Here is a 20,560-nt window from a genome sequence, read left to right as displayed (position 1 = left end):
TTCATTCCATCTTTCTGCAAACATTTATTGAGCACCCAGTTCGTGCCAGGCCTAGGGAGAAGAGTGAGGAAAAGCATTAATCATATCAGTTCTTGCTCTGGAGGAACTGTTTTTCCAGAAGGTTGGACAGACTGGGAAACAGATAATTACTCTTAAGTGTGTTAAAGCTCAAAAGCCTCTTACAGACATATGTCCAAGTAGGACGTTAAAATGACAGCCACACGCTCTCTATTCCACTCTCTCACACCCCAACAACACTCTAGACTTACAGGCTCTGCTCTATTTTCTGTTTCTAGAATCCTCCAGAAATAGGAGAATCAAGAAGGTTGCTCCTGTAATGAGAAATACTGTGGTCTCCATGAAAGAAAAGCAATACTTAATAACTAGAATGCTGTGACTCAGTTACTATTGAATATCAAAAGCATGCTGAAATGTTTCAGTTTAATCCGTGCTGTACCATCTTTTTCACTGCCTTTTGTATTGTGGGAAAAAAAAATCTTACTTTATTATACAATCTTGTATGAAGTGGGAGAAAATAGTTGAGGTTAAAGTGTTTAATTTCTAAGGCAACTCGATGGAGAAAAGGTGGTGTTGGTCCTTATGCATTCATATACACTGACTCAAGTGCACTTCTTTTTATGAATCGTGATACAGTAAACATACAACCACCACTCTTCTGCCAGTATTGATGATATTCCTGCCAAAATACAGAGTCTTCCCCTCTCTCAATTCAGTCACTCAGTTGTGTCCGACTCTTTGCAGCCCCGTGAACTGCAACACGCCAGGCTTCCCTGTCCATCACCAACTCCGGGAGCTTGCTCAAACTCAAGTTCATTGAGTTGGTGATGCCATCCAACCATCTTATCCTCTCATGTCCCCTTCTCCTCCTGCCCTCAGTCTTTCCCAGCATCCTCACCAGTCCTCATACTTGGTTTTCTCTCTCTCCTCTTTCAACAACTTAATGGCTAGGTTAAGAATTTTAAAGTGCAGTGCCTTACCTCCATTCTAATTTTGGCTAAATAATTTTATCTCCAAATAATTTTATTTGGTTCCCTCTCCCAGTTGTTTATTTAATTCTACTAGTGTTCAAGATTCTGAGCATGAATTATCCACTAATAAAATCTAAGTGTATTTCATTATCCAGTGTGTGTATGATTCAGGTCCCTCTGGACAGGCAGTTGCAGCCGGACTCGATTTGAGTTTTAAGAAACGTCAATCTTTTAAATCCAGTTTAGAGCCTGAAAGGAGGCTGATGATTTTGCTGATTATTCAAATGAATTGATAGTCTTGAGATCGGAAATCTGGCCACAATGGAGTCTTGAACAACATCTTAAATCCAAATGCAAAGCTGTGTGTGTTTCTGTGTGTGTGTGAGTGTCTGTGTGTGTGTGTGTGTGTGTACTTAGTTACCTATAAGAAAGAGGTATTCCTAGAAACTAATCACACTGTTGGATCACCTTTGACTTCTAATTTCTGGATTAGTAAAAAAGTGATGTATCCACTATATGACAAACAAAAAGGATCATCCCTAAAATCCTAAGGGCAAAAACCACTTTGCCCTTAACTGTCTACACAAAACCACTTCCTATAAAAGAAGTAAGCCCAAGAAAAGATATAGTGATCTAATACTGGTAAAACCATCATCTCTTTTTAAAAAACAATCTATCGAAGTGAGGACCAAAATGATATGGATGAAATATTTCTTTACAAGTAGTTCCTTGGGTTAAATCTGCATAGAATATTCAAAGAGCAACTTGAGAGGAAAAGAAAAATTTAAAGCGGGTTATCTGGAAGGAGAGAACGTCATTGAAATATGTGTACCAAAAAATATCAGAAGAAAGATGCAGTGTTAGTTTTCTCTCTCTGACTGGCCGATATCTAGCATAGTTCCCAGCCCTATTTACTAGGGCTCAGTAAATATTGAACTCAGCTGGAATTAAATAAATGCAATTGACCTAACAACTTTGGCACTTGGGTTCTTGGGTAGCATCCTTCAGGTGTCATCTTGAAATAGATTGTAAATTTCATGAAATTTAACGTGAAAAGAAAAAAATAGAAACCTCAAATATGAATAAGACATCAGGTATTTTAGACCTGATACTGTGGGTCACATAGACAGATTACAGATATCCTGCATACTTTCACAAAATGCAGATATTTTCCATGTCTCTTGACTCCAAGAGACCGGTCCATCAAGTTGAGATTTTCTTTCTAGAGGATGAGATCCGGCCTCCGCGCTGCGACTCCCGGCACCTTAGCAGAGGCTAAGGAGTAGCTCGGACCGGAGAACCCGGGAGCTCGACTCACGTGACACTGAACGGTCAGCCTCCTCAAAGCTCAGGCTATTTTTTTTTTTTTTTTTCCGACGTTTTACAAGGAACAGGTGGCTGCGGTCTAACACTGCAAGCCTGCGATTTGCATAACACTCGCGCGCCTCTGTTCTCTTGATGCCGCGCCCTCCCAAGCCAGGGTGCGGCGGCAGGTGTTGGGGCGCCGAAATCCGTGGGCGCGCAGACAGCGCATCAAGGTTCCATTCAGTGCCAGCTGCCACGTGCCTGCCCGACACCGGGCCACTTAGCCACGCTCCATGCAAAACCACGAACAACAACAACAACAAAAAGTGTGGGGAGGAGCCTTTGCCTCCGGAGCTTTCTTTGCCCGGCCTCGGGCCTCATCCCTCCTCGGCCGAAGGGCCGCCTCTCTGTGCCCTGTTCCTCCGCCGCGCCGGACGCGCAACCCTGCCACCGGCTTGGAAACTGCGAGCGGCTGTAAGTCTTGTCGCGCCAAGTTGAGGGACGAGCAAACCGGGCTCGACACCTGATCCAGGCAGGGCCGCCCCACCTGCCCTGTACCCTCGGAGAGGAGGCTCCTGTCACTGACTGGACCACGTCGCACAGCCCTATGCTGTCGCCAACCCCAAGCCGCTCTCAGGGCTAGAAAGAAGCTCGTTCCAGGAGGCAACTGCTTTGGCAACTGCAGTCCCGCATCTATCCCTCTCAGCGCCCCGGGAGTTGGATTCCGGCTGGGCTGAGTCTCCGCCCGCGCGGAGACTACGGCATCCGCTAGTGGAATGGGGTGCGCCTCCAGGCCACGTGCCATCTCGGCGACGCCCGACCCTTAACCTCTGACCTCCGCCCCACCTTCCACGTGGGGAGAGCCAGACCTCCTCTGACGCACCCCTGCAACCAGCTCCGTGGAAAAGCGACAAAAACCTGCGCATTAGCACGGCGGCCAATCAATTGCACCAAAGTTAGCAACGATGCTTAAAATGTTTTATTTTTTCTTTTTAAAAATATTTACAGATCTGAAATCTATCCGCCTTTCGCCCCTATCCATCCTCGGGACAAGGGAAATGAAAAGAGGCGTTGAGATCATTGTTCAAAGCCCCCAAGGACTGGCTTGGCCGGCCGTGTGTGCGTGTACATATATACAGGTATATTTACGGGGATAGGAATGTATCTGGTTTGGTGTGGGGGTTTTTTTCTGATTTTTTTTTTTTTTGTCCTACCGGCTAGTGTCGATCTGACCGAAACTCCCTGTCCGACCACCATCCTAGAACGTCCCCTCCAAAATGGTTTTCAAAACGTATTGGTTTGTTTGGGGGTAGGGGGCGGGTACAGAGCAAATGATCTGGCTGGAAGGATGCCGATAAATACCAGAAACAATCAAACCAAAGTAGGGCAAAAGCCATAAATAAGAGATAATGAATACACATGGTGTATTTCGTAGTATTTCTGGAAACGCGCCGCCTGCTCCGGAGTGGGGAGGGGCGGGGCGGGGGCAGCCCGCGCCAGCCTGGCGGGGAGCGGACGGGAGGGCGCGCGGCGCGGAGCCGGCGGGCCGCTATCAGTAGTCGAGCTTGTTGTAGAGGTTGTAGAGAGGTAAGGCCGAGAGGTTGCTGCCCGGGTAGTAGAGCGGCGCGGGGAAGGCGAGCGAGCGCGGCACTGGCACGCGCAGCAGCGAACTGTCCCGGAACACCAGCGGCATGCCCACCAGAGTCTGCGCCGACGCGTGCGCCATGTTGGCCGCCTCCAGCTCGGCGGAGAGCTGCCGCTTCCACTTGTTGCGGCGGTTCTGGAACCAAGTCTTGACCTGGGTCTCGGTGAGCTGCAGGCTGGAGGCGAGGCAGGCGCGCTCCGAACTGCTCAGGTAGCGCTTCATGTCGAAGGTGGATTCGAGCTGGTACACCTGGCTGCGCGAGAAGACTGTGCGCGTCTTCTTCTTGGCCGCGCCCGCCTGCCGCTCGGCGCCGCCGCTGTCCCGCGGCCGCTCGGGCCCCGGCGACGGCGAGCCCGCGGGCAAGAGCCTGTCTTTCTCTTCCTTAAAGTCCGGGTGCGAAGAAGAAAGGAAAGGCTTGCGCTCCGAGCTCGCCGGCCCCGCTCCTCCGCTGCCCTTGGGGGTACCTGGGGAGTGAGAACAGATAAGAGAGCCATGGAATTGGGGAGCCTCATGGACCCCCAGCTCCTGCCAGGACCAGGGGCTTGGCTGGCGCCTGCAGCCTTGGTTCCCATCTTCCTGGATCTCAGCCCCTACTTTTCTCGATCTCTCGCTGAAACCCAAAAAGCGGCACCCGGCTTTTGAAAAGCAACAGGAGAGGGACCCAACTACTTGGAGCCTGAGGTCTCTGTGCTCCCAGCTTCCTGAAAGGACGTGTTGCAACAGGGGGAGGAGGTCTGGAGGGGGAACATTAGCATCTTTTTAAAAGATTTTGCCTTGTAGTAACTGAGCTGGAAGAGTTCCCTGAGCTTTATAGGGTGGCATCGTTTCACAGGCCGTTTGTTCGGAAATCACGCTAAGGACTGACACGGGGCTCCCCTTGGTCAGATGTTGTAAAGAGGAACCATCTCTGAAAGGCACCATTGTCAATCATCTTGGAGTGCTAATCATTCTGAGGAGGAGGAGGGGAGACAGAGAGGCAGAGGTCGAAGAGAGGGGAAGAGAGAGAAGAAAAGGACGCAGAAGGAGATTGCGGTAGAGACGGACGGGCGGACTGCTCAGATCCGACTTCCAGACCTCGTGTGCAGAAAGTATCCGATGTGCAAAGGGGATATTGCAGAGCCTTGAGAGCGGCCGGCCCTGTGCCAAACCCACAAATACACTCCCTTCAACCCAACCTTCCCCCAAACCGCGCCGCGCGGCATCTGTGTTCCCGGTTTCTTCCCGAGCGCCCGCGGGGCGGAGGAGTCAGCGCGGAGCACGCCTCTCCCCCCAACCCCACCCTCGGCCCCGGACCCCGCGCGGCCGCGGCTCTGGCCGGGGGCGGGGGGCCCGACGCGAGAGCCCCGGCACAGTTTCCCTCCCCTAGAGCTTGCTCCAGGCCGACCCGGCGGCGTGCGATCCTTACCCAGGCAAGGAAAGGGGATGGGGGGGTGGTGCTTGGAGCCGGGCTCCTTGGGGCCGTGCGGGTCTGGGCAGAAGCAGGCGGGTGCCTTCCAGCCGTCGTCCGGCTCCTCCTCCTCCGAGGACACGGACAGGCTGCGCTTCCTGGCCGGCCAGGCGGCCGGCTCCCTCGGCGCCTCCGAGGGGCCCCCGCCCAGGATGGACTGAATGGTGAAGCTGGAGACGCCGCCGGCCGCCGGACACCCCTTGCCCGCATCTTCCTTGCTGCCCATCCTGGGTTCATAAGAAATCGGAGGAAACCAAGAACTCCCTTTAGAAATGATCTGGGTGGAAGGTGGTGCAGGCAGGCAGGCGGGGGGGAGGGGCGGGGAGGGGAGTTAGGGGGAGGGGGCGGCGAAGCTGGCGAGGCGTCCCCTCCGCGCGAGGGAAACGCGGGCACCCGACAGCTGCGCTGGGGTCCCTGCCCGCCTGGCTTCAGGTGCGCCCGCCCAGCCCCGGCGCGAATGCCCCTTCTTTGCCCGCCAGCTCGCCGGGTCCCTGGCGGCGCGGAGGTGGCGCGGCCTCATTTGCATAGAGGTTACTCGGACGCGGCCAATCGCAGCGCCGCCGAGCGGCCCCGGAAAATTTCAAAAAGCACAGGCCGGGCTCTCACAGCCCCTGTCCTCCCCCGAGCTCGCGAAGAGCCCAGCGGGCATCTGCTGTGTCCAACCAGCCTGGACCGAAAGCAGGATGGATGACAGCTAGGTTCTTAGCCTCTGTGGCATCTCTGATGGCTCCGACCTCGGCCCTCTCGAGAGACAGGGGCAGCTCGGGGCTCAGAACTGGAGTGGCCCCACGCCTCCTTTAGGCGACGCAGGTCCTCACACCCTCAAAGGGCTCATAGGCTACGCCATGACCCTCCCCAACCTCTCACCCCTTCTCTCCTGGGCAGGCAGGTAGGGCTGGCAGGCCTCTGCGCCTCGCGGGGGAGGTTGGGGGTCGTGGGATTTAGGAGCGTGCACATGGGAACTGATGCTCTTCCTAGAAGCTTAACTAGGAGGCCTGGCATCAGACAACTTTGGCCCTTCCTCCCCACAGCCCCCAACCTTGTCACGGGCCCAGCAAGACTGCATGATCGTTGTGGGGGGTGGGGGAGGCCCTAGATCTTGTTTCAGGAGATCCAGGTTCAAGTCCCAGCACTACCATTTACACGCTAGGTGAACTTGGACAAGTCAAGTCCCAATCAGAGCCTCACTGTTCTCATAGGTGATACGCACCCATTAATATCCCCTTCCCTTCACCTGTTTTGAGAATGGCCTAGGTAGGAATGAAATGTGCCCTGTAAACCTCTGTAAACAGCCCAAAGCTCGGCCTTGTCTTCCCTGACTCTCATTTTTACGTAAATATTGGAGGTCAGGGAATTGCTGCAAAAATAGAAGCGATCTGCTATAGGAAAGGGGAGAAGGAGATGAGGACCATGGTTTTAGGATTAGGCAAAGGGTATTCAAATGGGAAGGTGACCTTGAACAGGATTCTTAAACTTTCTGAGCCTTGGTTTTCTCATTTTTAAAATTAGGGGAAAGCAACGATTGCCTCGAAGAAGCTAAATGAGGTCAAAGTGCCTAATTCTGAGTACAGCTTGCGGTAGGCGCTCAGTTAACCATAGTTCCCTAAGGTGTTTGCACGGCCCCCTCAAAGCCCTGACTCTTGCTCTTTTAATTCCCAGATCAACTGGTACCAGATGCGGAACCCACGCGACGCAGGCAAAACGTTTCGGGGCATAGTTGTCTACACAAGCCTGGAGGAACCCAAGGTGAGGCAAGACTCCAAGGCGCTCAGACGACCTCAGCCCCGGGTCTGCAGCCTCCGGTACGGCCCGGCCAAATGATCCCAGGAGCCCTGACCCTATGGTGCCCCCTCCCCCCCAACGCAGCCAAGGGAGAGAGGAGTCCCCACAAATGTCCAGACGCTGCCCCCATGACGGTGCAGTTCCCTCCTCGCCCGCGCCGCGCCCGGGTTATTGAGTAAAGCGCTTATAATATCATTAGCCGCGGTGAGTTACCGACTGCAGCCCTACCCGTGGCAGAACCTCTCCCTACTTAACTCCTCCAAGGGCTCGTTAATGGGCTAATTGATTAGGAGTCGGCGGCGCAGCAGGGCCAGGGGCAGGCGAGGGGGCGGGGGCCGGAGGCTGTGCGCCACGGCCCGGGAGGGAGGCCGGCGAGGGGCAGGTGCCGGCCTCCGTCACCGCATTAACCTCTTCAGGGCTCGGCGGCGGGGTCGAGACACATTACAAATGGTCAGCTTTAATCATGGTGTCAGCTCATTAACCCGGAAGGACCCGGTGCTGAAATACAATTTGCGCGTCCTCCTCTGCGCGGCCGCGGCGCGAGCTCCCGGGCCACGTCACAGCCCGGCCCGCGCGCCCCCGCACGGTTGCGGGGTAGAAGGGAGCATCCTGGAAACCAACAGCCGACTCGCACCTGCCTGCGGCCTCTCCTCGCGGATCTCCCGGGCGGGCTTCGCCCACCCCGCGGGAAACAGGCCGACGCGGCGAGCGGAGCCTGGGGAAAAAACAGTCTTTGGGGTAGGAGGAGGGCTTTCGTTGAACCCTTCTGAGCTAGCAAATACTCGACGCCGGCAACCTGGACTATCCTGAGCTCATCTAATAATTCTTCACTTGAATTCTCAGAGCAAACCCGTGGTGCCGATCCTTAGCCCAATGTACAGTCGGGGAAACTGAGGCCCAGGAGGAAAAAAAAAGTGACCAACCCAAGTAGAGTAAGCAAGATGGAAGCCCGAGGTTGTCCCACTGCCTGTACGCGGCCCTGGGAATGGGCGAGGGGCGGGGCAGGCATTGATCCTGAGCTTGGGAGTGGCTGCGGGGTAGACTGTGAGGACCCCGGCTATCTCAAGCCCGCCCGGACGGGTGTTTGGGTGGAGTTGGCCTCTGCCAAGGCAGTGGCCAGGTGTGGCAGCGGCGGGGCATCTGGGATGAGCCCCGGAGAAACAGGTCCCAGACCCGGCGAGGTTCGAGGGCGGGGCAACGGTGGCGGGGAGCCATGCAGCCTGGTTTGAGGACTCTTATGAAACCGTGCAGCCTCGCGACCCCCAGCCGCCACCACCACCCGCTTCCGCGGGCTAGTTTGGGAGGAAAGTCAGAAGGAGCCTTCCGGCCCGGTGCTACGCTCCTTGCGATCGCTTCGACTGTCTGGTCTACACAGGCGCGCGCTCCTGCGCAGCCTCCTCCTCCTCCCAGGCACCTCTTCGGACGCGAACACCGTAAACCTCAGGCTTGCTTCTGCATAAACGATTCTGCCGTGGCACGCATTCGGTCCGCAAACGTGCGCTGCAGCGCCACAGACACACTGCCCCGGGCCCGGGAAATGATGGTGGTGGTGGCCCAGGCCGAAGACGGGGAGGTTGCAGCGGAGAGGCTGTGAGGGGAGACCGGGCAAACGGGTCCTCCACTCCTCCTCTCCTTTCAGCCGGTCACGGGCGGGGTCTCTCGCTGCCCCTCGGTTACGGACAGCAGTTCCACTGCAGGGGCCAGAGGGCCAAGACAGAATCTCCCCGCCCTTCCTTGGGGGCATTTTTTGGGGGGGGGGTGGGTCCCCGAGACTTCATGGCGAAGGCAGAGGCCCAGACGCCCTCTCCTGGGCTGAGCGCAGCTGCAAACCACACGGCCAGGAACCTTCAGCGTCAGGAACCACCACCCACAGACACCCCGTCTCTCTGCCCTCGAGTGTGGCAATCCTTCAACTCTGTCCCACCTCCCGCCCCACCCTCCTAGTCTTGGGGTAGCTCCGCCCCTCCTTAGTTCAACCAGATTAACAGCCGCTACCCCGGGAGTCAGGCTCCTGGTCATCCTTGGGATCGCTTCCCCTCCCCCTTTCCTGGGAATTAGGCATAACCGAGTTTCAAGGAATGATAAACTTTCCGAGACTGAAAGGACGCTTAAAGTTTAGGTCTCGAGATTATGCCGCTGCTCAATATTAAAGCGGCCCAGAGCAAACTTGCCGAGGAGCCTAATAAAAATTGATCCTCTCTGCTCTGCGGCAGTCGGGAAATAGGCTGGCTGAGCCGGGTAATAGTGGAAGAAGGCTCCCTCTGAAATGACAGATGAAGTCATAAACAAGTTTGATCTTGGAATCAAGCTTCGATAAATATTAAACACAGTCTGCCCCCCCTCTTTGCGCGAGTGGATTATGATATATGGCGCGTCGAAACTTTAAAATAAGGAAATACCAGAGAAAATGATCTCAATAAATTTTCTAAGTATAAACGTTGATTATGTTTCGATTTTCATTCAAGGGCCTCTGCTGTTCGTTCTTTGGTGCAAATGACATCTTGCAATAGGCTTTTGGGGAAAAGGGCTCCCTATTTGAAAAAGAGAGCCCCAGAGGTGTACAATTTATGTAATCTGCGGCTGGAAAATGAATTGTGTAATTTATTGGAAAACAGAAAGTCATGAAGATTGGATCAGCATAGCCGAGTCCCAACACCCCCCTCCCCACATCCATCAAGTTCCAATTAACAGCCTAACCAGAGAGCTTTAATGGGTTTCCAATCTAGTGGCCTGATAGACTCATCAATTCCTCTGGGAGAAATTAAGAAAATCGACCGCCCCTTGGCGACGCAGTGTCATTCCTTTCTGCAACTATATGTCAAATTAAAAACACAATTAAAATTTAAACTGTTTCAATCAAAGGGTGCCCTGCAACCTATGTTTCACTTAATAGAACTTTGATGAAAATCTGATGCGTGCACTCCATCACCAAGGGGGGCGAGGGCGGCGAAGCTCACGAGAGAAGGGGATTCTTTCTTTTTCTTTAAGACTTTAGCGCTCGGGCGAGGCACACCAGGTGACTCCACCCCGCAGCTCCAGACTCAAAGAAGGGAGCAACGCGCTCTCGGCGCGTTCTCGCTCACTTCGCTCTCACATCTCCCCCAACTCTTTTTCCTCTCCGTCCACTGCAACCAGAAGGGATCCTTTAGGAATCCGGCGACAGAGATTTGGGGGGCAGTTTTCGCTGCGAAGAGGCATCGCCTGGAGCAGCAGCCAAGGAAGGGAGCTGGACGAGTACAACAAGTGGGCATCTCCTGGAAACTGTCCGAGGAGGCCCGCTGCCTCCAACTATCTCTTGTCGCTGGTCTCCGAAACTGCCCGGACACACGGTGGAAGAGCGACGGGATCCTGGAGGCAGAAGTGTGGGGAAAGATCCCTAGCGGAAAAATGGACACTCGCTGCGCTACTGTCTGAGACAGGATTCCCTAGAAGCTGGAGCTCCCCGCCCCCCCCCCCCCCCATAAGCCTCCAGGGTACTTCCGCAAGAGTCGCCAAGCTCGGGAACAGGCGCATCCCAGATCTCAGTATCCGGGTCCGAGGCACCAGGCGGGGCTCCAGAGTACAGCACGCCCAGTTATCTTGGCTGCCCTCTTCTGCCACCCTCCCACAGCACCCTCCCAAATGTCTGTAGGCCAAAGGCCACCATTCGCCCCGCGCACCCAGACAGGCGCACGTGCACACATGGCAGTGCGCACTGCGAGATGCGCGCGGCCAGGCGAAGGGATCGCTCGCACCCCAAAGGCAGAGACCGGCCAGCAGGCTGGGCTGGGGTGAGCGAGCAGAGAGTGGGTGGGAAGCCCGGAGGAGGGACGGAGATGTGCCTCTGCCCGGCCAGGTGCAAGTGCCCTGGAAGGCGACAACCCAGGGGCTTCCTCAGCTGTGCTTTGGACCCCCCAAGTGAGGGTCTCCATGGGGCTCACGGCTTTTACACTCCGACCCCGTCGCCGTGACCCACTATCGGAGTCTTTTCCTAGCCGCTTGGCGGTCCACGCTTGGCTCGCTAAGAGGAAGAAACCTCCGGGATGGATCTCAGGGCCCGGGGCGTGGACAAGCGCGAGGGGTGGGGCGACATGGGGCCCTGGAGGCGGGTGGGAAGGTTCTCAGATAAGTCTCCAGCCCCCGCAGGGCCTCTCTAGGGAAGTTCAGGTACCCCGCGCAGTAGAAGCAGGAACGCTTGGCCCGGGCCCAGGCAGCCCAACGACGCCAGCTCTTGCCAGAGCCCCCGAGGGTCGAAAGCTGCGCAGCCCTCTGGACCGCCGCTGCTCTGACCCCCAGTCCCATCGCCCGGGCCCAGGCTGCCCCAGCGTGCGCTTGCAGAAGAGAAAGCAAATCCCACCGACCTGCGTGCCTCCTCCTCTTTCTCCCCGCTCTACCCTCCAGCGCGTGCTCTGGGGTTCTGGCGTGCCAGGGCCTGCCAAAGGACGTCCTGGTTCAGAATGAGCGTCCAGTGGCGAGGGGGCAGTTTATATCTGTCTTGCTCTTATTTGATGTACACACACCTGCTCTATTTACTACCAAATAAAAGAAATACATCTGTGTTGCCAACAGAAACAGCTCGAGAGCTTGCTCACTGGTCTCCCAGGGCTCGGAGATGCTCGCCGGTCCTCAGACCCCGGCATAGTGGGACTCTGGCTCCGAGTGAGGTCCTGGCCTATAAGCATATGGGGGTCTGCAGTAGAATGTTGGCAGCGTCCACAGTCTGTCCCAGGTTGCTGGTGAGGAGGGAACAGGAGGCATCTCTGCTCGGAAGATTTCAAGCTTCGTGCAGCAGAGGTTGCAGTGCCACCTCGCTCCCTACCCAATCCTCTCCCCAAGGTTCTTCCCAGCTTAGCCTGGGGTCATCAGAGAAAACCAGCTGCCCAGGTACCCAGAACAACGTGTACCTGACTGTGTCTGCTGTTGTGATGCTGTGTGATCACAAAGCAGATGTGATGCGAAACACATATACAGGTTGCACCCTGGGAACCCCTGCATATGGGGTCTGTCGGGAGCTCTAACTAAAGTGTGTGTGTGTGGCGGGGGTGGGGGGTGAGTGTTTTAAATCACCTACGAGTGTGAGTGTATGCTGTATGTTGTTTGCATGCATGTCTGTTTGGATGGTGCAGAAACTATTAAGCCAGGAAGCCGATGCTATCGCACTGACTTAATTGGGGGTTCCCATGGGGGAAAGGATCTGAAGTTAGGATCAGAGAGAAGGCTGGATTCCACCATCCGAAAAGCTAAAGTCAGGGATATTGGCTCAGTGCCCTAGGTTAGGGAATACCAGCAGCTCTGGATTCCCAGGATAGATGTCTTGGAGGAGCTGAGTCGAGATACCCTCACTTGCCCCACATAACCCCTTCTGCTGAGGGGTTCCGGCAGCTCCTGGCAATTTCCACAGAGGCAGCACCTACAGAAGCATTCTGTGTGGGGGTGGGGGGCAAGGGGCGGATGACCCCAGGCCAGTTCAGTCTCACCAAGTGCTGTCTTGGCCTCTACACAGGCTTGCAGTAGAGCCTAAAATACTTCATGCTCAGGGAGCAGCTTCCGTGCTGTCTCTTGCATCCTGGGAAATACTGTGACCTCCCACCCAAAAAGAGCGAGTTGGAGGTTTGCTGCCTGGGCAGGCTTCTAGGCTCACATCTCAGCCAGTCCCAAGCCACACAGCCCAGCCATGTTCCTCCCCCAGGGCATGCACCTTGGCTCCTGGGAAGGACTCTTTGGCCTAGGGCAACGGGGGTCCTCAAAGGGAGGGAAAGGGAGGCCGGGACATAGAATAAACTGTGCCTGTGGAGAACCAGTTATTTCTCGACTTTGTAAAGACCAGGTCAGTCAAGAACCGTTTTCTAGAATCCAAACACAAATAAAGAAGTATTTTGGCGGTTGATAACATCGTGTTCTGGCTGTAAAATCTAAGAACGTGTTTGCTATTGCAACATTATTTTTAATGAGCTGTTATTGGCCTGTCCCGCAGTTAGTATTGCCAACAGTAAAAGGCATCACTGTGTTTGCAGGTAACACATGGAACAACATATTTGGCCCCCGAATTTCTGTTTATTTTTCACTTGTGACACATGCCCTCGTTTTTATCCCAAACCAGAGGGAAATAAAGGCAGATCTGTCTTCCACTGAGGTCCAGGCTAAATCTTGCCATAAATACGCATGCCAGTTTATTTGGAGGCAGTTTCCCGTCAATAGAAAACGATACTCGACGTTTCAGCCACAGTATAATCAATCGTGTGGATTGGGCTTGAGCAACTGTAAAGCTCTGGGAGGGCATGGGGGCGCGTGCAGGCGCTCCCCAGCGGCCGCGCCCGCGGTGTGCTCGCCGGGATCTTCGCAGTCTCCGGGCTCCTCATCTCCCCCTTCTTGGCTCCCCATCTTCAAACACGCCCTGCCAGGAGCCAGGCGTGCAGACCCCAAGCCCCGAGGCAGGCAGCCGCGCCGCGCAGGCGAGAGGCGCCCGAGCGAGCACCTGCCTCCGCCCTCGGGACACGCGCTCGGGAGCGGCTCTGGGAGCGCGGGGCTCGGCAGACGGTCCACACGGAGCGTGGAGGCCGAGGCCGGCGGGAGCCTGGGAACCGTCAGCGCTGCGCTTCCAACCGAAGCGGCCGGGATCAGGGTGAGGGACCCAAAGAAACCGTACGCCCGCGAGGCGTTGGCGCGGCGCACAGAAAAGGATCTGGCTGCGAGGAGACAGTCCTCTTGGTCGCCGCCGCCGCCGCAGTCGGGTGGCCTCTGCTCCCCGGCACTGGACACACCATGACCGTGTCCACACCCGAACCGCCCCGGGAGCCACAGTGCCTTCAGGCCTGGGGAGGCCTCCCTATACCGGAGTTTCGAGCCGCGGTCTCCAGGGCTGGCTCGCCTCCCTAGGGTCACCCTCTCGCGGCCTGGCCGCTCCCAGCTGGACGTCGCGATCGGCCTCTGCACCCCCCCCCCCACACGCCCGGCTAAACTCGAAGTTCACCCCCTTCTTCCCTCCCCAGCCCGCATCCCGGAGGCAGCAGGAACCGACCCCGCTCGGGCCCACGGTGCCCAGGGATGTTCTGCCCAGAAGCTCTCGGCTCATAAAGGACCCCGCGGCCTGGGAACGGAATTCGAGGCGGCTGCCCTGCGATCGGAAATAACCAGTGATCTCAGCTCGCGGCTGTCGCTGCGCTCGATTTCGCGAACTAGATAAGACCAGGTCCTCACCCCTTCCGCCCCGCATTCTTCCCTTGCTCGCACGGGCGTTTCAAGAGGCTGACGGTACCGGGGAGAGAGCGCAGCTCTGGTCGCGAACAAAGCCGCCTCTGTCTCCGCCGCCTCCCGATTAGAGGGGTGTACGTCGAGGTCGGACTCGGCCAGTCTGCAGAGGCAGCCAGAGAGCGAGGCAGAAAAGAGTTCGGAGACACCTGCTCTGGGGAAAACCGTCCAAAGTTACACACTCTGGCCACAGGAAATGCTTCGCTTTTCTTTTTAATTCCATTTCACGACAACAGGAAGTGTAACAATATTTTGTGATCCCCCCCCTCTTTTTCTTAAAAAGGGCCTGAATCCGGGCAGAGGGGAGGGTGATGGGTGGGAGGGACAAACTACCGCGGAACAACAGGTGTAGCCGACAGAAAGGAAAAAGATTGGGTGGCAGAGCCAGGAGCCCTGAGGAGTTGAGGGTGAACTTTACAAGAAATCTGTACATTTATCAAATAAGTTAAAATTCTCCTAAATTGATTGTCCTTCACTTAAAGCGCTCCAGTATGCCTATCTTACTCCTTCGAGCATAGCTACCTATCCTTGTTTCCTTCCTTCCGCCTTTTCTCCTCCTTAATTTCCTCCTCATAAACGATTGACTGGGATTAGACATTGAAAACATCTGCTTCTCTCCGCAGAGGAAGAAGCAGGGCTCTCAGGAAATTTTGTACAATATTGCACAGGTCAAAACTACAATAGTTACTGCAGAACAAAAAGGTAGGGGGAGAGGATAAAAAATAGGTTTGTTTGTTTGTTTTTTTAATATTGAAATCACTCTCTCAAAACAGGGAACAAAGTAACAATAGGAATATTAATAATAATTTACCAACAAATGAAATTTCCCAAACAGAGGCTACTAATAAATAAGACCATTCACACCAGGCCAGATGTGGAGGTGTTTCAATAATCAGAAGTCTGGTTGTGGGCTATCTTGTCCTTTCCCTTTAATCACTTAGAGAATTCATCCATCACAAAAAGGGACCGATGAAGAGGTGAACTGCGACAGACCTCTGCCAGAGAGAGGAGACAGAAAAGTGGCCTGAGTCTGGGTTCTTATGAGAAGCCGCTCAGATTCTGAAAATTGGGGAATAATTGGGAGTGAAGGGGAACAGCCACACCCAGAGATCCAGAATAAAAGTACAATGTGAATTCTCTGTCTCTCTCCTGACTTCTGAAAATAGTTCTTTAGAAAATGAATAAACGGGGGGTTCAGGCTTTGCGTTTACTTTCCTTGTATAAAAATAAACCCAAAAAGTCACAGCGCAATGAGAGTCTGGGGGTGTGGGGGGTGGCGGTGAGAGGATCGCACATTTTACAAAAGCTTCCAGCCGAAATATTTAACCTGGAAATGTCTCTTTCTTGCTTTCTCTTATTATAAACCGAAACCAAAAATAAGAGGGGAAGCGCCTCAAATCCATTAGGGGTGAATTGCACGAAAATGCATTGCAAATACTTACAAAAAAACGCTACCGACTGGGGGAGGGGAGGCCGGGGCCGCGCGCCGGAGCCCCGGTTCCCGAAGGCCGCTGGACGTCTCGGCGCCCTCTGCCCGGCCCAGTCTCCTCCGGGGTCTGGGAAGAGGGCCGGGCCTCCCTCCTCCTCCCCTCTCGGGCCTCAGACAGGCCGGAGCAGCGGCACGGACGAGACCACCGGGTGCGAGTAGTACACGGGGTGCGGGAAGGTGAGCAGCGGCTGGCTGACCGGCACCGGGGCCCCCGCGGCCGCAGCCGCGGCCGCTGCGCCCTCTGCGGCCGAGTTCTCGTGGTAGAGGATGGGCACGCGCACGATGCGCTGCGCCGCGGCGTGGCTCAGGTTGGCCGCCTCCAGCTCGGCCGCCAGCTGCCGCTTCCACTTGTTGCGGCGGTTCTGGAACCAGATCTTGACCTGCGTCTCGGTGAGGTGCAGGGACGCGGCCAGGCCGGCGCGCTCCGAGCTGCTCAGGTAGCGCTTCATGTCGAAGGTGGACTCGAGCTGGAAGACCTGGCTGCGCGAGAAGACCGTGCGCGTCTTCTTCTTGCGGCACGCGGGCTTCTTCTCCGGGCTCTCGGCGCCCTTCTTCCAGTCCTCGGTGCCCGGCGTCGCTGCCGCCGCCGCCGCCGCCCCCACGCTCGCCCCGGCCGCGCCCGGCGCCGCCTCACCCTCCTTCTTGCCTTCCTCCGAATCGCTCTCCTCCAGAATGATCTCGTCCGGGCTCTTGGAGTCCAGCTCCTTGTGGTCTGGGTCGGCCTTCAGCAACGGCTCGGGGGAGTCGCGGTCGGTGCCCGAGGCGGGGGAGGAGTCTCGCAGCAGGGCCTTCTCCGAGGCTGGAGAGAGACAGACAGACGGACGCACACACACACACACACACACACACACGCACAAGGACACAGCCTTCAGCGAGGCCTGGCGCCTGGGGGGACCGCAGGCTCACACCGCGACAGTCTCCGGGCCCCAGGCCTCGGAGGCCTCACCATTCCCGAAGGCCTCCTTCCCGGCTGGGCCAGAAGAGGGGCGCCGCGCCCAGACATCCAACCACCTTCTCCCGGGGACAGGCTGGAGCGGCCCGGAGACGGCGGCATGGCCGGTTTCTTTCTTTCCCTCAGTTCCTCCACCCGGGGCCCGCGGACAGATTCTCCTCCAGCTTAGGCACCCCCCGGGTCACTCCCTTCATCCAGACCAGGTTCCCCTTGTCCCAGCCACCTGAAGCCTCCTCCCCATTCGTGCCCGAGACCCTTTTTCCCAGGGAGCGCCATGCCCGCGCTCCAACTCCACTTCTTTTCTCACCAAGTGGGATTGGATTCCCAGGCAGCGCAACAGAGTGCGCGGGCAGGAGTTCCAAGTTAGGGGACGGAGGAAGTTGGCCAAACAAGCGCGTTTGTGGGTTGCAATGCAGGTCGGGGGGTGAGGGGGTGGTCCCAGGGCTGCGATGGGACGCAGTGCGGAAAGGCTCGTGGGGGGAAGACAACGAAAGTTCAAAGAGAGGTCGGTACCTTCAGGTCGCGGGAGGTGGCTGCCGGCGGGGGTCAGGGTGTAGGGGTACCACCAGGCCGGGGAGCGCTCCAGGTAGTGCGCGGGCAGGGCAAACCTCTGCGCCGGGATCTCAAAGCGGGGGAAAGCCAGGTCGCCCACCTGCGAGAGCGCGAAGCCCGCGGCTCCCTCCAGGGCTCCCTTGGCAGCAGCGGCCGCAGCGGCGGCGGCGGCGGCGGCTGCTGAGGCCGGAGCGAAGAGCGTCCGTGGGGGCGGCTGCGGCTTAGGGGGCGGCCGATGGTGGTCTCCGTTGAGTAGGTTCTTGATGGAGAACGGGGACTCCTTGGGCGCGGGAGGCGGGGGCGGCGGCGGTGGGGGCTGCGCGCTAGCAGTGCCGGGGGCGTCCGGCCCGGGCTCCGGCATGGTCCCCTCTCCTCCGAGTCCCCGGGAGGGAGGGAGCGGGACAGGCGGGCGGCTGGGCGAGCGGACGGGCGCCGGAAATCAGACCATAAACGGAACTCAACTACGGGGCGCAAAGTCGGGGGCCGCCCCGGGCGCAAATCCAGCGGCAGGAGGGCGGGGTGAGGGCCCGGCCGGGGCGGGCTCGCATGGGGGAGGGGTGCCGAGGGGCGGGGAGCGGCCCTGCCGCGGCACCGAGGGAGCTAGGCGGCTCGGCGGCGGCGGCTCCCGGGGAGGAGGCGGCAAGAGCAGTCCCCGGCTTGGGGCTGCGTCAATCCGGCGCCGGATGCTAATGATGAAATCAAAATGTCATCCAAGTTAAATGCGGGGAGTATACGGCGATTGGGCGCGTACAATGGCAAATGGGATTAGGCAGGCGAAGGCGCAGCCCGAGCCGAGCCCCGCAGCCGCCTGCGCCACCGCCCCCTCCTCGCCTTGCCTCAGATTTTGGCGCTTTGGCTTCGGGCTATAAGAGCCCGCCTGTTATTGGCTTTATATAGTCCAATTAGGCAGCAAATGAGGACAAGCCTATTAGCACAAAAGGATATTGGCTCCTGCTAAAAAGGCACTCGGAGCGCTCCGGCGAGCGCAGGAGGCGAGCGAGGGACGCGGAGCCGGCGGCGCCCAGGGTCGGAGCGCACTGACAGCCGCGGCGCCCGGAGCCCGCGCCTCCCTCTCCCCCCTGCAGCTCGGGGACCTGCTTCCAGCCGCCTGGCCTGCGGGAGGGGGAAGGGGTGGGCCGGGCCCGCCCGGGTCACCTCGGGGTTATCCGCGCTCGCAGCTGCCTCTTCTCCGCCCCCCAGGGGCTTGGCAGGGGCCCGCCGCCTCCACGCAGCTGGAGAGCCAAGCAGCGCCAGCCCAGGAGGCTGGACGCGACCTCCGATCTGCGGTGAACTCAGCACTTGCCTACCCTTTGGGGATCCAGCATTTTCCCTAAAGCAAGCTAAAGGCGCAGCCAAGAAGCGGGGATTTGGGTTCCCCACCCACCGTCTCGTCGACAGGAAGGGACCTGGACTCAAAGTCCTTGCACCGCGTCCGCGGTCTCAGGAATCCGCGTGGCCTTGGCCTTTGGCCTTGGGAAACTGAGGAGAGAGCCTTCCCTCGAGAGCAGGAGCGGTTGTGCGTCTCTACGCACCGGGTATGCGCGAAAAACGGCTGACGCCCGGGCGTCACTCGGCGGGGCGATGGGCACCGACGCTCTGCAGGGCGTTCCTCTAGTCTGGCCGCCGGGGCCCAAACCTTGACGATCAACTCTGAGCCCGTTGCCCAGAGAATGCACTTTCTCCCAAGAAGCCTCTCCCGCCAGCGTTTGGAGCCGCCTAACGCTTCAGTGGGGGCAGTGCGATCTGTAGGCACAACGGCGCACCTTCCTCTGCGGCGGGCTTGGCACGGCACCGCAGCGCGTCCCGACTGCCGTCAAGTCCCTGGAGAACCCTGCTGGACTTCTGAGCTGCACGGAAGGTTACTCTGCTCCATGGACTTTAAAATCAACTCTCCAAATTGCACAAGAAAGCTGGAAGGCAGGCATTTAAGACTCGAACCATCAAATAAACCAGAATTGCTTGCGGGGTCCCTGGTCAGAGAAAGGTGGGAAAGTGACTGTCACTCCCTTCCATGAGCTTCCATACACCCGAGGTCTTTTGGTGGCCCCTTCTTCTACTATCGTCCTTTTTTTTCTTTTTTCGTTAGATCTAGCCCTCTCGCCTAACTCAACGCCGCCCTGCATTGGCTGGCGCGACTGCTTTAGCCACCCAGTTGAGAAGTAGGCACGTTTTATTTTCCGATCCGGGGCTTCCCACCTTTCCCCACCAAATCTCAAAGGGCGCATTTAATGTTTCTTTCAGCAAATATTCACCTGCAGTAGTGAACCCTGTATTGATTTGCTTTGGGAACCAGGAATCATTGTAAATGGTGCTTCCATAAACAATTATTATCCTCATTATCATCCCTTCCTCGAGTTTGCACAGGGCTTTGCTGGAATATAAAATGCTATTCCATCCAAAAATCTGACTTTGGAACCAGTTACAGCTCTAAGACTTGAACATTCAGGTTTTATAGATAGAAAAATGCTCCTGGAGAGGAGACCGGGCCAAGGTCACCCAACCAGTGCAGAACACCCAGAGGTCATTTCCTTCCAAACTACAGAAATAACTGGAGGCGTCTATGTCTAAACCAGTTCAGTGGGCACCGCCCACACCGACCCGCCAGGAGGCAGAGACTATAATGGAGTGGCCCCTGCGTGTCTCTGCGCGCGCGCGCGTTGAGGGAGCGCTCCAGTCTCAGGAAGAAGCCTGCAGAACTTGGCCAAAGTTCTGACGGAAGGAGAGGTCTTTAAGCTGAAACGAGCAGGAAAGCTGCTCATCGCCCGAGAAGAAAGAAGAGTTCCGCAGACTTCGCCGAAAAGTTCTGGCTGGGGAAGTGGGCTCTTGGCTAATTGCAGCCGGGGACTAGACCCAGATGAGAAGGGGTGCAGGCTGGCGGGAGAAGAGACCGCCGGAACAGTAGACCCTGCACCCTGCGGCGCCGCTGCGGAAACCTCCCTCTCTCTGGTCCCAAGTTCTCACGGTGTCTTCCCTGCCAAGGGCGCGCAGGTGCGCTGGCTGGTGTATGTGCGTATTGACCAGAAAGATGAGATGCTCGGGCGTCAGCACCCCGAGCCCATCCCCTAAATTTCAGGAATGCTGAATTTCAACAGCCAGGAGCACAGATTAAAAAAAAAAAAAAAAAAGAACACTCCCCGCCCCCCCCCCCCCCCCCCCCGCCCCCCACGTCTCT

The 20,560-nt window shown here is 57.0% G+C and overlaps 3 protein-coding genes across 8 annotated transcripts; 1 reads left to right on the top strand and 2 right to left on the bottom strand.

Annotated features, from left to right (window-relative positions):
- Positions 1–2,357: 2,357 nt before the first annotated feature.
- LOC123331458 lies at positions 2,358–14,838 on the top strand. 6 transcript variants are annotated; one of them, XM_044935479.2, is made up of 4 exons: positions 2,358–2,768; positions 3,303–3,433; positions 7,046–7,132; positions 10,304–10,614. In XM_044935479.2, exons 1-4 carry the CDS (start codon positions 2,588–2,590, stop codon positions 10,580–10,582), a joined length of 678 nt encoding a protein of 225 aa, XP_044791414.1. In that variant the 5' UTR covers positions 2,358–2,587; the 3' UTR covers positions 10,583–10,614. The 6 variants fall into 6 exon arrangements, with proteins under 6 accessions (XP_044791414.1, XP_044791415.1, XP_044791417.1 ...); XM_044935480.1 differs by lacking the exon at positions 10,304–10,614 and adding an exon at positions 14,137–14,422 and having other exon boundaries at positions 2,366–2,768; XM_044935482.2 differs by lacking the exon at positions 10,304–10,614 and adding an exon at positions 8,012–9,214 and having other exon boundaries at positions 2,371–2,768.
- HMX2 (H6 family homeobox 2) lies at positions 3,833–5,677 on the bottom strand. Its single transcript, XM_006080410.3, has 2 exons — positions 5,345–5,677; positions 3,833–4,403 (listed from the first exon to the last, which is right to left on the bottom strand). Exons 1-2 carry the CDS (start codon positions 5,610–5,612, stop codon positions 3,847–3,849), a joined length of 825 nt encoding a protein of 274 aa, XP_006080472.1. The 5' UTR covers positions 5,613–5,677; the 3' UTR covers positions 3,833–3,846.
- A 10-nt stretch (positions 14,839–14,848) lies between the features above and the next one.
- On the bottom strand, positions 14,849–17,879 carry HMX3 (H6 family homeobox 3). The gene is made up of 2 exons (XM_006080409.3): positions 17,350–17,879; positions 14,849–16,683 (listed from the first exon to the last, which is right to left on the bottom strand). Exons 1-2 carry the CDS (start codon positions 17,747–17,749, stop codon positions 15,995–15,997), a joined length of 1,089 nt encoding a protein of 362 aa, XP_006080471.2. The 5' UTR covers positions 17,750–17,879; the 3' UTR covers positions 14,849–15,994.
- Between the last annotated feature and the right edge of the window lie 2,681 nt (positions 17,880–20,560).

Source organism: Bubalus bubalis, chromosome 23 (assembly GCF_019923935.1).
Source record: "Bubalus bubalis isolate 160015118507 breed Murrah chromosome 23, NDDB_SH_1, whole genome shotgun sequence".
Lineage (NCBI taxonomy): Eukaryota > Metazoa > Chordata > Mammalia > Artiodactyla > Bovidae > Bubalus > Bubalus bubalis.
This window is presented reverse-complemented; position numbering and strand designations above follow the sequence as displayed.